We start from the raw sequence: 17920 nt of genomic DNA on the forward strand, positions 1-17920 counted from the left end.
CCTACAAAGCTCTTCAGAAAAGAAAGGGAAAGCACTGACTTTATCATACCTGATTACCACCGTCCTATTTCACCGTATGACAAAGACCAATGTCCTGTTGCAGAAGAAATCAATAACTATGATGCCCGTTATTCCTTTAAGGCTCGGTCTTTTTTGGTGTTTCGAACGGTTCGACACGTGAATGTCTGAAGCCTCTGGCAGTGAAGCGTTTTAGACTCCGTTGCATCATTGTGGTGACTAGCAACTCGCATCCAGACAAATTTCTGACAGCAGCTCTGTATGACACATAAATAATAGCCAAAAACGATGTTTTTCAGTGCAACGCAACAATAGCGGTCCTTGTTGACAATGAAATGTGTTATTCCACAAGCTTGGCGCGAACGAAATGCATGCATTCAGAAGAACACGGAAATTTTTGCGCATGTAGAAGAATATGAAGTGCATGCGTTTAAGAGAATATCAATATTAATACATTTAGGACAATATCGAAGTGCATGCGTTTAGGAGAACAGTGAAAGCTAGTCCAAAACACAGACACTTTCTAAAGATTTTTTTGTAAACTATTAATAGAAAGATGGAAATCAAAGCAAAGGATAAGTTATGGAAATTTGTTCCCTTTTATGCTCCATTAGAAGCATCACATCTGTGCATGAAAGGTGCGCTCAGGTAAAGAAATGCGAAGTCTGGATCTGACAAACCCGTACACACACCTCTGGTACTCGGCGTGCGTTAAAGGATCTGAACAGAACTACAATCGAGGTGTAATTAACTGGTGAGAGCGTCTGTGCTATCCGTGTTGTGTGGTGTGACTTGCCTTTTGGGAAAAGAACTATTTCAAGACCGAACCCCCTGCACGGTGAGAAAGCCACATCTGACATCTTACAGCGCACGCCGCCGCTAGAACAGAGAGATGTGCTGTCATTTTTAGACAGACTTATGTCTGTCTGGATAAGAGCAAGTTTCTGGGTGAAGCTGTTAGACACAAACTTAATCAAACAAACACCAATCCATCGAAAGACAAGACAGGAAGCCATCAGATCATCAGGGAGGAGACTGAGATTAAAGCAATCTGTTGGTGACTGGATGGGCTTCCTGAAGACTTCTTTGTTAATAACTCGTGTTTTTGCTCCGAGCAGATGTTTCGAACCAAACCGACGATAAAAAGCACAAATCGCGTTACGTGGAAAAAATACACAGCATATGCTCAGAAAGGCCCCGATTGACGAGAGGAAAGCCAAAAAAACAACAACAACAAACAAATAACGTGCAATATTTACAAATGCACTGAAATATAAATCAAGCTCCTGCTAAACTAATATTAAATCAGACTGAGGACACGTTGAGACATGCTTCGAGAATTAAATTCCAATGCAATTAATAGAGATTTTCAGAAATGAATCATAATAGTATCCAAATCATTACGCATTCATTTAAAATATATCCCAATTCCTGGTACAATGAAAGTAAAACATGCTATGCTGTGTTGGTCAGAATTTTACTACGGTGTACTACTTACAATTGCCTTGCATGCAATTATAACGGTTCATAATTATTTTTAAGTAAATCCACGATTCTGAAGACACAAATGCCAAGGATAACCCAAATAATCACGTCTGGTTTGATTAAACTTCTCATACTAGCATGCATCATTTAGAGAAGAGTCCTAATTGAATCACTGTCTGAGCATATATTCACGCTCTTTTTAATCACAGGAGCTCCTAACGAGCGCAGAGTATTTCTTCTGCTGCTGAAGGTCCCAGAGCCGGTCCATCTTGAGCTGGTGTCTTCACACTCGCTCTAAAGAACGGATGTTGATTGACGTGCAAGTAAGAAACTGGGTTTTGATAGATCACGTGACAGGTCCGAGTCATGGAAGCGGTCTAAATCTTTTTGTCAGTTTTCAGTCCTTTGCTGCTCTCTTGTGGTCTTTATGGGTAATTGGTTTAGATCAGCTAATTCCTCACAAACTAGAAAACGCGAGCACATCGCCCTCATCAGTAGAGTCCTAATGAAGCTCTATTACGGTCATGGGTACACGTCTATATAGCACTGATCGGTTATGGTACTTTTTTTCAAAGAACGCCGTAGTACCACGACGAAAACATGGTAAAAATATGACATTTTAGTAAGTAGGGTAATATAAAACATACTTAGATCACGACATACGGTTATTGTCCGCTTCTTACTCGTCTGGAGACGTGGCCGCGCTGAGGAGAGCGAGAGGAGCCGTTAACGTTTTTTCCCGCTCGTCGAGAGTTCAAAATGAATCGGCGGGAACTTTATGGAAGTAAAAGCAGAGGGATTTAATTAATATCAAAGTAGCGCTATCGTCACGTCTATCTGCTAGCATATATGCTATTTTATCTGTTATCCTGAATAAATTACGAAGCTCGATTTAGATGTCCTCACGTGACCACACGTCTGCGGTGATTGGCTGAGCCGCATCGCAGGTGTAATTTGAAAACGGCTAAACAACGACTAATTAACGCGGTTTTTTTTAAACGACAGAGCGTGCTTACTATGCTGTGTGGACTGAAGAAAGCGAGACTAGATTATAGATGATCTTGGAAAGGACTCGACATTAGCAAGCTAGCAAGCTAGCATTGTATACAAATTGTATCACACGTGAACATAAAAATATTAGGTGACAAAATAAAACATAGGTGACATTTTAGCTGCACATTTAAATACGCAAATAAATCGCTGCTAGGACATACATATTAAGTGTGAAATTTAAATGAGAGAAGGACCTGAGAGAGAAAAGAAAAATCGCCTGAAAGCTTGGTCCTAATGATGTGAGCAGGACACAATCTGTCATCGATTTTGACATTAAATTGGGTTAAATGGATTTATTAGTCTGTCCACAGGGACGGTTCATGTTTCAGATGGTTTGATGTCCAGAAACAGTCGCTCCTTTAAAGGACCAGCAGGTGGCGCTGTAACACAGAGCTTAAACCCACACACCTACAAAATACACACAATGAGTTTGTCTGCAATGTTTATTAACATGCTTTTTTATTTTGTTTTAAAGTTAAAATAGACAAACCGGTAGTCAAGTACAAACAATATACAAAAGTTGGATTTTTAAGTGATCGCATTGCAAAAAATCCAAGCGTGGCCCATTGCATATCCAATAAAATCCTCTCTGGCTCACTCATACTCCATATGCTACGACAGAACCCTATTTTACAATCACATTATTAAAACCTACCTATTTCCTATACAAGTATATCATCACTGTTGCATGAAAATATTTAATCTATTCTTTATTATTACATCATAATCATACATTCACAAAAGAGAGTGAACTCTAAACACGTGACACTCAGACGAAGAGGTTTTATTTCTCATTTATGAGTTAAAACGAATCCCCTCAAACGCTGTCTATTCCAGTTATTTCTTAACATAAGCGTTTTAAAATGAACAAAGCATTCAGAACATGTAGATTTTTTTTTATCATCGTTGAAAAACTTAAATTGTGCAAACCATCTTATCAGACCTGAGGACATCTTTCTGTGAATCAGAGCAGCACTTATGGCTTGTCCCGCGCAGCGTTAAAATATATATATATTTATTTTTCATCTCTGAACATAAAGCAGAAATGCTTTTAAAATAATGTAATTAAAACAATCTCCAAAAAAAAAAAATATTGTGCTTTTAAAGAGTTTTTGATTCCCTGTTTTGGACAAGCAAAACTAAATAAATAATAATAATAAAAAAATATTTAATCAATTTTTATAAACAAAAAAAGCTCTTCATTACTTGCGCCGCCTGCAAATGTAAAGAATTGAAAATCTAAGGGATGCCGTGGTTTGTCATTTGGAAAGTCGCTTACAGGATTCATCTGGCGGGAAAGACAGAGAAAAATCATATTTTAAACGACAATAAAAACATTTATCAGTTTTGTGACAGTGTTGACCGAAGCAGGACTGTGTCTGATTCATATAAGAGTACTGGATTGCTTTAAATATCAACAACTTTCACTTGTTCAGCTTTGTTGAGGCCAATTCAACTCTGATTCTTTCAATTAAAAAGGCAGTCGGTTCTTCAATTCTGATTTTTTTAACAACCCTAAAGTAGTGATGTACAATTTTATTTGATATAAATATCATAAAAGCACGTAATACACCTGCTATTTTAAAGGAAATCGCCTAAAAAAATCTGTACAAAGTAGCATTATTATGTTTTTTTGTCTTTTCCAGGGTGCTTGTCCATCATCCTGACGGCACCCATTCACTGCTGCAGAACACGTTTCTCCAAATCTGATGAAGAAGCTACTCTCAGAAGGCCCTGGTTTTCTTCCATTTTTCTTGTAATTGTCACAGAATTATATATTTGCGGTTGATTCATTTGTCACAGACCTACCCGTAGAGTTTATCCACAATGCATGTATATATATATATATATATACTGAGGAGGTAATCTGAAGGCACTCACCCACTTTTAGGAGTCGAACCCTTCCTGTGCTCTCGCTCCGCCGCTGCGGGACACGAACGGCACGCTCTCTCCTCCTCCTCGTCTTCCTCCTGCTCGTCCCTCCCGCTGTCCTCGGGCCCCGTGGGAAGAGAGAAAGGGAGGGATGCCAGAGCGCTGTCTTCTGAAGGATACTCACACACTCTCTCCAGCTGAGCGTCATCGAAACACACCTTCACCTAACCCAGAGAACGGGACAGAAGACGCTCAGACATGATGTCCACAACCTTATGCTTTCAGAACATGTAGCTCCTCGAAAAGGCTGTTTTGTCTTTGTTGTTGCTTTTTTCCCATTAGCTTTCGTTTTCCAGATTCTTACAGGTTTGGAACAGCACGAGGGTGAGGATTTTATTACATTAATGTGCAAATGCATGCACTTCAAAAGAGATTTTTACAAAGTTGTAAATTAAACAAAAATTATGGGAGTATGTTTGACAAGAAAATATGTTTTTTTTTTTTTTTTTACTGAATAATTAAACTAAACAACTTTATTTTAACCTGCACCTTTTTAAGCATACATTAAATACAAAACAAAAATAATAATAATAATAAAAAATAAAAATAAAAAAAATATATATATATATATATATATATAAATATATATATATATATATAAAGGAGAAACCTCAGCCAGTTGACACAATTAAACATGCATTACAATTAAAAGTGCTGTCAAATGTACATATAAATACAAATGTATGTATGCATATTTAAGTTTATATATTAAATATGAAATATATGTGAATATATAAATGTATAAATATTTACTGTGTGTGTATTTATATATATATAATATACACAGTGCACATACATATATAATGTCAACGAAAACTTGTATTTTGGATGTGATAAACCAGCACTAATTTGGTATTAAACTGTTTGCCTAGTCTTTAGTTTTTAATGCAATTACATCAGAAGTGACTGTAATTAAATGACTGTGAAATTAGAAGTGTCTGTCTGGTATGAAGTTGTCTAAATGGTGGAGCAGGACAGACCTCAAGTTAAAAGATTAAACCACTGCCCTAAAAATATCTCAGATCAAAGCGGAAAATCTTCAATTCATAAGGTCATGACATTAAATGTTGCAGGCATTGTAAAAAAGATTATATCTTACATCTGTCATCTTTTCAGGACAAATCTCGAAACTTCCTCAAGTCAAGATACAATTACTTGAGATGTACAATAGAGAATAAGTCTTCTGATAATAATTAAGAGAGTTTAAGCTTAAAACAAGAAGAAATACCAGCCAATGAGGTCAGAAAAATGAGCAATGATACAGCGCTATATACATATGTGTATATCCAAAGCGTCTTATACTGAAAATGTGATTTGCACAGCAATTATGAATACGGTTATTGTATTAACCCTTAACTCGTGTTGAGTGAAGTGCACTTGAGTCCAGGGTCGCCTTGAAATCACCTGCCATTAACCCTATAAAGGTACTGTGTCTTATTTGATACGGTGCACGATCAGAACTTTGCTGTCAAAGCTTTTGCACACAATCTACTACGTGCCTTTTATAACCTTTACTTTAATACGTAAGAGGTATAATTGTACAAACGCGTCCAGCTTCGCTGCTGCTTCTTGACCGTTTTTATTAAGTAGATGTCAGAACGACTGCAGTCATATTTCCAGAAGAACACTCGGCTTTTCCTTAAATGGATTGCATTGCATTATACGTTTAGATCATTTCATGTCAATATGTTATAAAAATCTCACTGATTTACATTATAAGCATCAGAAACTCTATTTAATATCGCGTCAGCATATTGCATATTTTTGCTTGGTAGGAGATCTGAGTAAAATGGAACTGGTTTCCCTGTAAATGACCGCGAGTTATAATAATGCTGATAGATCACAGAAATCAGTGAAGTTTCAAACATACTGCAAGATAAAACAGAAATAACACCGTGGGCATAATACAGAGAGTGAAGCAGCGCTATAATGGCTTAAGGTTCAAATGAGGAAAGTATAGAGTCACCCCCCTCTGACAGATTAAGAGACTGACGTCAATCGTTCTTCAGGGACACACTCTTACTGTTTCTGTTATACGACGTGCGGGATTTTCTGTATGCAGGCACAGGAGATCTTCTAGATCGAGCTGAATGTTTAGCACACGGTCAGAGCTCTGCGTGGAATACTGATCCTCAAAAAAAAGTCGGTCTGAACAACGGACCGAATCAGCCACAGAACACCAAACACAGTCAGCGAGTGCGAGCTCTAAGGTTAGCTGTGGTCAGAGTGGAGCAAACCCACTTTCACACACACACACACACACACACAATCACACACACACACTCACACACACACACAATCACACTCACACACACACACAGTGTTAAATGTAACGCATGCACGCACGTGATGCTGTCGGTCGAACAGTATGAACTGAAATCTTTATATAAACGATAACCCTAGGTTGCTCTTGGTTTTATGCAGTCTCTTCTGTCTGTTCTGCAGGAAGTGACACGGCCCGGAGGAGGAAGCAGCCAAAGAACGGTCACAAGACTGCTTTAAAACCCCCAAAATATTGCAGCTATACAAAACACGCGTAGCTTGTAAAATAATACACGTATTATGCAAATCGCCTTCATCGACGTGCGAAAGCTTTTCATGCTTTGGTCTGCTGTATTGTTTTTGTTCAACTATTCTCTGATGTTGGTTGTCGTCGTCAAGTGCTTTTAATTTGATTGAACTGAAATCCATAAACTCTTGCATAAATTTAAATAACTCAACTGTTAAGCTTATTAACTTTGTTTTTCTACATGTATGCTAACGTAGTGAGTTTTTTGTATTATAATCTATAACAAGCAGCCAATGCCTTCTCCGCTATCATAGACGATTGTGGTCTTTTGTCTCAAGAGTCCGATTTCATTGTTGCCTTCTCTTCATGTACATCTGACTCGGTTCCTGGCAGAAGTTAGTGTATGTGGTTACACCGATCACCACAATGCAAACATACTGCTCTATTAACTCGCTGTGAAAACCCAGCTAAATTAAAAGGTCATTCTTCTGTCCCTGGGAGAATGCTGCCAAATTCTCTCGTTCCCTCTTTCTGCTCCGTTGCGTTCCTTTGTGTTTGCTGTGTCCCACTTACTACAATAAGCTGTGTTTGATGAGAACAAGCCGTGCCATTAAACCTCATATCAGAAGACAGGAGCGGGACGATCTCTCTGTCTGTGTAGTTGCTGATACATGAGATACGGAGGTTTCCAGAAGCGAAAGCCTCCAGCATTTGTGTGTTAGTATTTTTGCAGCTCTAAGTAGGAACTACAAAGATATTGAGAGGAAGCCATGCATTCAGTGCTATATCAGCCTCGCTGACAAATACCGCAATCAGACGCCATCATAAATGACTTGTGGTCATATCAGTGTTCTCTGTGCACTGCAATTCCCCCTATAGTGTAAGCTAAGAATAAAAACTTGACTGAAAGTAAAGATGATGTACAGTGAGTCAAATGTCCATTAAGCAAACCCTGTGGTCAATTCTTTGAAGTATTTGTTAAACTGATAGCTCCAGAGTTTGTCTTTCGTAAGAATTAGACTGCATTGGTCATGCTTTAGGTTTGTTTTGCATCAAAACAATAGAATAGCATGTTTCTTTATGCTTATGGTCGAGTTTATAGCGTTCTGTAAACATCCTGACACTCATTTATCTGTAGAATTAAATCTACATAATGCTCTGCCCTGGGTCATCTTAGACTAACAAACATCGAGGTCAGACAGTGTCAGGGTGAAAGGTACTGAAGAAGGAGAGACTGCCATAGATTAACCTCAATCTATTCATAGACTCGCATTCTACTCTGAAGCCAGCCTTTTAGTGTAATAGTCTTTTTTTTGTTGGTGCGATCACAGGTAGGAGTAACTGAATTTTTATTACTTGTTTTTTTTTACTATGTCTGAACAATGCAGATTGAATCAGGTGTTTCTCAAAGTAGTTTTCCGATTTTGCTTTTTCATGCTGTGTTTAAATGTGTTAACTCACACATGGAGTATCTTCACCTGTGCACTGTGATGGCGTGAGAGATAAGCCTAATCCAGGCTTAACACCCAGCAACTGCTTTGGCCACAATCAAAGACGACAGAGATATTTTGGCCTGACTATTGAGAGATCACACTTTGATTCGCTCTTGGGAATCTTCTCAAATGCAATTGTCTCTTCTCTAAAATAAAAGAAAATTTCTAAACAATGCATGTTAGCTGAAAGCTTGTCTGTTGCATCATGTCACAAGTTTTGTATTGCCCTAACACTATTAGCACAGCAGCTCATCGAAGAGATCATCCAAAAAAAAAAAAAAACCCACTCACCGTTTTCTGTGTCCCTCTGCTTTTCACCAAGCATGACCGTTCAAGGTTCTGGTAACCTCCGATCACCTCTATCTCTTCTGCTGTAGGGTACCGCTTCTTCCCTGCCTCCTTGGTGCTGCTGGGAGCAGGGATAGTTATTTGGCTCTGGGGGGTCGCTTTGGGTGCCGTAGGGGTCCCTGTTGGGATGCCACCAGACAAGTCTACCCCTGCAGGTCTTCTAGGGGTGATTGTGATGGTCGTTCCTCTCTTACCTGGTCCACTTGAGGCACTCCTAATGGAAAAGAGAGGCGGAGATGGAGATGAAGAGGGGGATGCGGTGCAGGGAGAGGATGACGATGGAGAGCTTTGCTCTGGAGGTTTCTGAAAGTTTTCTGTTGATTCTGCATTCCGGGCATTGATTGTAAATGACCTGACCTGCTGGGGTGTAAGAGGTTGTCTTTGGGCTTTCTGTTGGGCTTGTGGAAATCTGGGACTTGAAGGTGTTTGGGATTTCTGCGTCTCTCTTAGTATGTCTGGTTTCCTCTGGCCCTCAGCTACCTTAATTTCTGGTTCTACAAGCGGACAACTCTCCATGGCAGACTGTGTCTTCTTGTCGTTGTGGGAACCACATCCTGTTTCCTGTTCTCTCAGCTGTAGTCGTTCCACCTGCCTCTGTACCATCTGAGCACCTGTCGACTCCATCGTCTCGGTTTTGGCACCGTCTCTCCCATGATTCCACAGCTTGGCAGTTTCTGGCAGGATGTCCGGTGACGGTGCTTGTCTGATGGGGTTGTATTTGCCCTGAGGGCCGCTGTGTGATGGTATATCAGCTTTCCTTTCACTGATACACACTGCAGTCCTAGACCCCACCGTCTTGAGGTTATAGATCCGGCTCATGGTGTCCAACGAGTCTGAAAGTGGTGGGGAGGGAGAAAGAGAGGGAGGAAGGTACTCTTCCTCTAACAACTCTTCTCTTTCGTCAACGTCCGGTGTTCTCCAAGCGATACACGTCCCACACTCCTCTACATCTCTCTCTGCTTCCCTCGGACAGATATCGCTCTCTGATATGTCTCTGGAGATCTCCCAACTTCTCTTTCTGTCGAAGCTGACTGCAAGAGCGACAGAGAAACAGGAACAGGAAGTTGAGGGCTTGACTTTGCCATGTTAACGTCCTGTGTGACGTCAAACAGTCTGAGAGTCTGTAATGTGGTTTCTTCCTGTTCTCTCACAGTTCCTCCTGCTTCTCTGTTGCCCTCTTCTTTGTCATCATCCCGTCTTTCCTTTTCTTGCTGGCGAATTCTTTCTTTCAGAGACTCCACTCGGGTCAAAGGTCGCCCAGTCTTCCAGCTCCCTCTCCTCTCCACTTGTCCTCCATCTTGTTTATCCCCAGCAGGAGACTCGCCCTCCTTCTTTCTGCTGATATATCGACTCCATAAAATACCGTCCTGGGGATGGTGACTCCTCTGAAAACAGTTTGGTAGCAGCACTTTTGTGGGGTTCTGAGGTAATATGTACTTCCTCAATGGATTGTTTTGGAAAGCTTTGATACTGTTCATGCTCTTTTTGATCCTGGTTAGCCATGTCTCCATGTGAAAACACATAACCTGCCCTCCTGAGTTCTCTGTCCGACTGGACTTTTGCTATTTTACAGACTAGGTCTTCTGTGTGTTGGGTAAGGACCGCTTGTCCAGCATAGGCTGTGGTCAGGCAAGAGCCCACAGAGGGAGTTTCGACACATTGGCACTGAATTTCTCCAGGGAGGTCTACAGTACTGTCATCAGACGGTGGAATATATATGCCATGGGGTTGTTTTGAAACTGCGACCGTAACCTCATCCAGATTCCATCTCTTTTCGGATTCTGCTTTGGCCTCGGCTTTGAATTCTACAGGCCTCTGTCTAACCGTAGTCTCTCTCTCTCCTCGCCTCTTATCTCTGTATATCTCTTTATCTATCTTCATCTCTCTCTCACTCTCCTCTCTCACTTTCTTGATCTCTCGTTCTGAGCTGCTTTCTCTTCCATCTTGTTTGATAGGAACTCGTCTTGCAAACGCGACCCCCTCAGGGATTTTGACAGAGGCCACAGTGAATCCTTCTCCATCTACACTAGATGTCCATTTCTCTCTCTCTCCACAGAATTGAGTCGCTTCTCTTATTTTCAACCCTTCTTTCTTTCTGTCTCTTTTCATGCATCACCTCATCAGATTTGGGTCGACTCCATCGTCTGGTGACCTTTGGTTCACTTCCTGATTGATCGGTGACTCTCGTTTTTACCCTGCGGTCAGAGTCGACCTCTCCACCACCTTAAAATCGGCCTTTTCCTCACAATCTCTGTTCTCCTGTTGGCATACCACACGGTCAGAGAAGCTAAAGGAGCGTTTGGGAACACCCTGAATGTGGGACTTGTTTCCATTTCTTCCGAACTCTGGTCGTCCTGCACAAATAGATCTCCTGTGCTGTATCTGGCCCGGTTCTTGCCGGTTTGGTTGAAGCACTCAATGCTCTTGGAGCGTGTTGGAGGTTTTGGGTGTTCGCCGAACTTACTAAGCAGCTGACTGACCCGACCACTACACTCTGGAGTCCCCCTGTCCTTGTGGTTCAGGACTCTCTCTGCTTTTGCATGACCGTCCTCGATGCCATTCGCATAGAGGACCGTATCCCCTCTTTCTCTAAGCGCTCGCTCCTCTTTCTGCGATCCTTGCCATCTCCGCTTCACTTCTCCCGTCCGTCACGGGAGGTTTGATGATCAATACTTCGAAGCCATAATTTCCGTCACGCTTCCTCCGCCAGCTAGAAACTCCCTCAAATCCATCCTCATCCTTTTCTGTTCATCCTCGACCTCCTTTTCTCTCTTAACCAGTTTTTCCTTGGCATTTTTGTCTTTCTCAATAATGATAATATTGTTTGCCTGAATCGTACGGAGACCTGTGACTGGAGAAAATCGGGATGTGTTACTGTCCGCCTCTCTGCTGTCTCTCCCAGTGCTTCTGTCCCGCTCTTTTCCCTCACTTTTATTTACCATTTTCTCGACCCACATCTCTCTATCGCATCCTCTCCAAATCTCCTTGTCTGTTTCCCTTTTTCTTTCTCTCCCTCTATTATTTCCCTTTTTATATTCATTTTCTCCATCTCTAATCACCTCCTTCTCTCTTTTATCTCTCTTAAAGCTGTTCTCAGAACGAATGAAGGGGTTCTGTTGGATGGGGCTGATGGTTTCTTTGGATATCTGTTTTTGCACTTTATACCCAGTATGATCAGTTTGGAGGTGATGTGTGAATTTACTGTCCACCTGCTCAGTGGCGATGTCTTCAGTAATGCCCAGGATATCTTTCTCCCTCTCTCTTTCCTCATCCTGCTTCGCCCTCCTTCTCTGGATGATCCCTCGTTTCCAAGCCGGCATGTTGGCCAGCCGCTCCTCTTCCTCCTCTCTCTCTCTCTCTCCTCCTCCTCTCTTCTCTTTCGCTCCAGTAGCAGCTGCTTCCATTCCGGTAATGCGGTTAGAGACATAACCACTGAGTGCTCGATGAAACAGAGCTGTTTTACTGATCAGAACTTTTACAGAAATTCAGTTTTACCCAAGGACATCCAGGAATCCTGTCAAGACAAATCAATGCATACATTAGCTGCTATATATATATATATATATTATACAGCACTTAATAAACTGGTGGTCCAAAACTACTGTCAGAATAAACAGTGATGCACAGGTATATTTAAAAAAATCGATATGCAAGTCTATGCAAGTGCGAATGGGTAAATGTTTTTATGCAAACATCATGATATTAGGTTTAAAATGAATCTGAATGGGAAAGAAAAGGTATGTTCACTGTACACGTTTTGTGCAACATTAATAAACATTTGGCTTTGTTTCAGGTCACTGCGATGGCAAATTCGTTAAAAAGCACACATTTAAAGTCAATTAATTATTGAGCACACATTTGCACACTTTTACCCGGTTTCATGATAAATAAGTATCAATAGCACGATTTATTTAAGCTATAGCAGAAACTGACTTTGTTTAACGTGCATATAACACGCAGGTTTTCCGGATTCTTGGAATGAATGGTGATTTATTGGGGGAAAACTATTTGCTAGATATAAAAACATACCACGTTCCATGGAAGTGGAACATGCTCGATGCATAATGTTCTAAGCAGCCGTTTTACTAACCTTATAGCTTCAGATCGTGTGGGATGACTGAACTCCTGATTCAACGGAATAAAGTTTTCCTCGTTTCCACGCGCTCGACGTTCATCTTCTCATTCGTTCAACTCCAAAAGCACGCATCAACAGTCCGGATAATTCCTTCGACCCTCGCAAAAGCGAAGCAGCGCTCTTCTTTCTAACAGGCACCGAGTAAGAGACCTCCAGTTAATTCATATTTCCGTGTTTCCTCGAACTGCAGGCTATATCGGTCCCGTGAAGCGGAGCGGCAGTGTAGTAAATATTACCGGCTTTAGAGGCGCAGGACTGTAATCCCATAATTACATTAAACTCCAGCGAGAGAGTCACAGGCGCACACACCATATTGTCCAAGAAAAGACGTTTAACTAAGACCGCCGTCTGCCGCCCTCCGTCTCCTCCTCCTCGGAGTCCCTCCCTCCCGGACACCGGGGCCGTTAACCGGGGAGTTACGCGAGGTGACGGACGCACGGGAATTAAACGTCAGCTCTTAGATAATCAATCAGTCCCAGTCCAAACGCATTGGTTTCTTTATCATAAGTTAGATAAAAAGCATGCACAAACGTTGCAACGATATACAGCTTTCTCATTTCGCAGCATGCATAAAATCTTACTCAATTTAACTTCTAAACCCAAATCACAATCAAAGGCATAAATACATCACTTGTTGTAGCATTTTATTTATTCGGCATTCTTTAGCAATGGGATACAGAGAAAAGACACATAATCAAGTCAATGAACAAAGTTTAACAATGGTTTGAGCTCTAATAACAGTGCATTTGTCCGTATTTCTACAAAAGTTATTTCAAGTTGCCATATAAAAATAAACTCTGTACTGTACTCTGAGGTCTTTACATGTAAAACACACTTCAAAGCGTTAAACATTTGCATAAAATAAAAGGCATGTTTTGCAATAATATGACACAAAAAAAACAAACCCAACGCAGTATTTATCCCATCAGCTGCTCACTTCTCGGTGTTTCGATGCTAAAGTGTTTGCAAAATATAAAAACATGCAGCGGGAGCAATACTGCGGTTGTATTTTGTACATTGTACAGAAACAAAAGACCAAAATAACTTCATCCAGTCTCTGATTTTTTTCCCCCCACCTGATGTGTGCGTCAGTGCCGAGCAGAGCCAGTTAATCTCATGACCTTTGACCTGCAACTGAAAATAGAGAGAGAGAGAGAAACTCTGCAAGGTTTAAACTAATGAGTAAGCGCTAATTTGTTTAAGGTTAATGTAAACACCCCAGTCAGGCAAAACTAAATTGAAATACTGGCATATTTCTGAGTGGCATACTGTCATATTGCTCAAAAATACACAATAAATATGAATTTCTGAGATAAGTGGCCAACAAATCTTTGCAAATATCAGATCATTGCATATATATATATATATATATATATATATATATATATATGCAAGTTTGGCAACTGATTTATAAAAAGGTATTTTACGCACATATTGCCATATTTTTCTTTGTATTTATGTGGGTTGTTTCGGCAAAAAAGTTAATAATTTTGTAAAGCAATTGGTTCAGATTATTCGTTTTTAAAAAAAAAGCTATGTTTAAATTAAAATTTAAACATATTATAATATTTTGCATTTGAAATGTCTACTGATGCATGCAAATAATGTTCAAAAGTACTTGAAAAATTGAACAGTTTATGGTGTATATATTGTGCAATATTCTAGTAGTTCATTCCAAACATAACGCTGCCTTCAAGTCAAATCAGTATGACCTCCACCTCCAGGTATCAAGGTGCACGGAAAGTGATTTTTGATACGAATTTTTGAGTGTTAACAACATAATTTAGTTTGTGCGCATCTGTGTACTGTTAAATATCAATAATATAGTTGTGCAACAATACTACGTTTCTCTGAATTTTCATAAGCGATAAAAACACGGATAAAGCTTCAGTCGCGCGCTACATTCGCATCCTTTGTTTTTGCATTAGCGACTTTTTGGAGTGAAAATGAAGTCCAAAAATAGCTTTGCGCCTTCTGAATCTCTAGGTACGTTCAGTCCGTCTTGTGCGTGTTGCTCCCGTCGCCGTCCTCAGCGGAGCGGAGAAGAGCTGCAGCTTGCTGCGGAGCTGCCGGCGGAGGTAAGCGCAGTCCTGGGCGTCCAGCGAGTGAGCGAGGATCAGGTACACGGACAGGAACGCGGCCAGCAGCAGCCGGTCCAGCGGGAGCGTGGGGAGAAGCCAGAGCACCGCGAGCAGCTCCACACACACGGGATGCCGGAGGTGAGAGTAGAGCCGCTGAGCGCGCTCCGACTTCAGCAGCAGGGGGTCGCCCAGGCCCAGACACTCATAATACACCTGCGTCAAACAGAACGTGCAAAATATACAACGTGCTGCAGATGCTGATATCTCTGCAATGCAATTCTGATGCTTGTGATGTAAATGCTTTGCAGCTTTTGTTGTTCTGCACGCTTACTGCAGATGCAAACGCACCTGTTTGATGCCCAGCAGTTCAGGATAGTCGAAGATCAGCAGGATGCTGCAGATTATTGCCCAGCACAGGAAGTGTAGGATAAAACAGATGAGCGGGAACCAGATATCCCAGGGTGCACTGCGCACCGACCACAGGCAGGGGCGCTGGTCACCGGCTGCCAATAGCGCATCAACATCTACAAGGAGAATAAGATTACAGTTAGAGTAGTTTTTATAGCGTCACGTTTCACTGTTATGGTGTGTGTTATTAAATTACATGTTATTTAATTACGAATATTTCTTAGGGTTTTACAAGGTTGATTTGAGTTTTCTAGAGAGTGCTATGTTTTGAGAAAACTGAAATAAAAAAAAAAAAAAAAAATATATATATATATATATATATATATATATATATATATACATTTTTTTAATTCTATACATTTGTATTCAAATATATGTAACTGTAAATATTATATAAATATTTTTAAAATACAGATAAAATAATATATAATTAAAATACATAGTTATATTTAAATACATGATACACTTCATTAAAAAAATAGACTAAATTACTAAATATTTTATTTAAATAATAAATTAGACTACCTTAAAGATTTAAAAATTTAGCTAATTAAAATAAATGAATACATCTAAATGTACAGTACTAAACTGAGTGCTAAATAGCTCTATTTATTTTTAACAGTATAACTGTATGCCACTTTTTAAAAAATGCCTTTAACGCAGTCCACTAATGTGAGAAATGCTGATTGTTGTATACAGTCACACACTAGTTTTCAGGAAAACACACACACACATATATACCTGCAGTGCTGCGGCGGTGGAGAAGCAGTACACGGTTCTGCTTAGAACCCCAAACACGTTCTGACAGACTTGTTTCACCGGAGTCCAGGCCAGCAGGCTGTGCTGGAGACTGAAGAGGACCAGAAGGAAACCATCCACAGCTACGGCCTTCAGAACCGCCCCGTCCCGCAGAGCCACGGACCAGGACACGGAGTCTGACAAAACACAAGCGCGTTAAAAACATTGCGCCCAACGTGGGGCTCGAACCCACGACCCTGAGATTAAGAGTCTCATGCTCTACCGACTGAGCTAGCCGGGCTGTACGCACGGCACGCACACGCTCCCTAATGACGACATGACGTACATGCGTGCGCGTATAACTGCGTTAAGGCATTTATTCAATTTAATAACTTCTCTAAACGCACGATATATTACAAAATAAATCTATAAGTAAACTACATTCAAAAATAAACTACCAACCGAAACTATCAACAAACTAAAAACTTAAAACAACCTTACGACTTATTAAAAAGCGAACATAAGTCATTTAAAAATAAAAAAACGAGTCATTAGTTTATGTGCACGTGGGTTCAGAAACAACTTATTGATATTCGTGAAGAGCTTCTTTGTTGTTAAACTTCCGAAGTTAGCTTGAGGCGCGCTCTTACCTCGACACAGAGGCGCGGCTCCGCTCAGGTTATGATAGATGGCACGAAACGACACGAAGCGAACAAAGTCTGCACCGGTCACGAACACGAACACGAAGGTGATTAAAGCAGAAACGCAAAACAGTCGCGAAAAGTCACGGACGCCATGATAATATTTATATTTCCAACGGACGGAACTTCCGGGAGGAGCGGCTGCAGTAACGCGCCTGAACCGCCAGCGGGCGAAACGTGCAAAATAAAAAAAGTGCTTTAACCTCCACGTTATAAGTGAACGTTATAATTTTAGTAAATTTTATAAAACCTCACATGGCACGGCTTTAAGTGGAAAAAACGGTACATCTTAATAAAATGACTGTATTCAAAAATATTTAAATCTAAATCATTTTCAAATTGTTTGTCATAAAAGCAACATCTTAGGAAAACGTTAAAGGCATTTTGAATCGAAGATGACTTCCTGTAGAAGAAACCGGGATTAAAACCACGTTTATTGTGCATTTTGGGAGACATAACAAGAATAAATTTGATCAATATTGTTATGGAAATATTAGTTATTATTATGAAAATCTGGCCAGCTAATGACAAATCTTTTCAACATTACATTTACGTGTGAATTAAATATAGAGTATAGATTCCTGTGTTTAATGGGAAAATCAGTTTATGGAAATGTTTGCATGCATATTGCATGAAACAAACCTGTAAAAGTAATATTTTTTGTTATATATTACAACATAATTTAAAATTAGCATTGAAACCTAAACTTAAAAATTAAATTTTATATTTTACTTTATATTTTAAAAAAATTTCTTATGCTCTATCAATGTAATTCAGTTTTTTTCTGGGTGTCAGGAAGATAAGAATGAACTCTTACTAATATTTTTATTATATTAGTTTAGTGTCTATCTATCATGAGCAACATAATTCTAATGCCATTAAAAGTCTGTTTATTTTCACCTCGTATTTTATGGTTTTAGTTGCATCATCTTAATGTCAGGAAATCACTATTTAGTGACACTTATGAAAATATAATAATATTTTGTCATTTTTAAATTGTGTGTGATAAATCAGCATCT

General features: G+C 40.1%; 1 protein-coding gene, 1 non-coding gene and 1 pseudogene across 2 annotated transcripts; all 3 read right to left on the reverse strand.

The window, feature by feature from the left end:
• Positions 1–4505: 4505 nt before the first annotated feature.
• On the reverse strand, positions 4506–13242 carry LOC122335124 (phostensin-like; the record flags this gene model as incomplete). Its single annotated transcript, XM_043232891.1, is given in 8 exon segments — positions 4506–4652; positions 8782–9914; positions 10013–10173; positions 11033–11097; positions 11148–11387; positions 11535–12181; positions 12184–12352; positions 12929–13242. Coding segments are annotated over 7 exon segments (2475 nt in total), but the record flags the coding sequence as incomplete, so codon positions are not given.
• A 1713-nt stretch (positions 13243–14955) lies between these two features.
• On the reverse strand, positions 14956–17001 carry LOC122335125 (annotated as a pseudogene).
• Positions 16429–16501, reverse strand: trnak-cuu. Its single transcript has one exon. It is a non-coding gene; the product is annotated as a tRNA-Lys (tRNA).
• Positions 17002–17920: the final 919 nt, after the last annotated feature.

Source organism: Puntigrus tetrazona, unplaced genomic scaffold (genome assembly GCF_018831695.1).
Source record: "Puntigrus tetrazona isolate hp1 unplaced genomic scaffold, ASM1883169v1 S000000745, whole genome shotgun sequence".
NCBI lineage: Eukaryota > Metazoa > Chordata > Actinopteri > Cypriniformes > Cyprinidae > Puntigrus > Puntigrus tetrazona.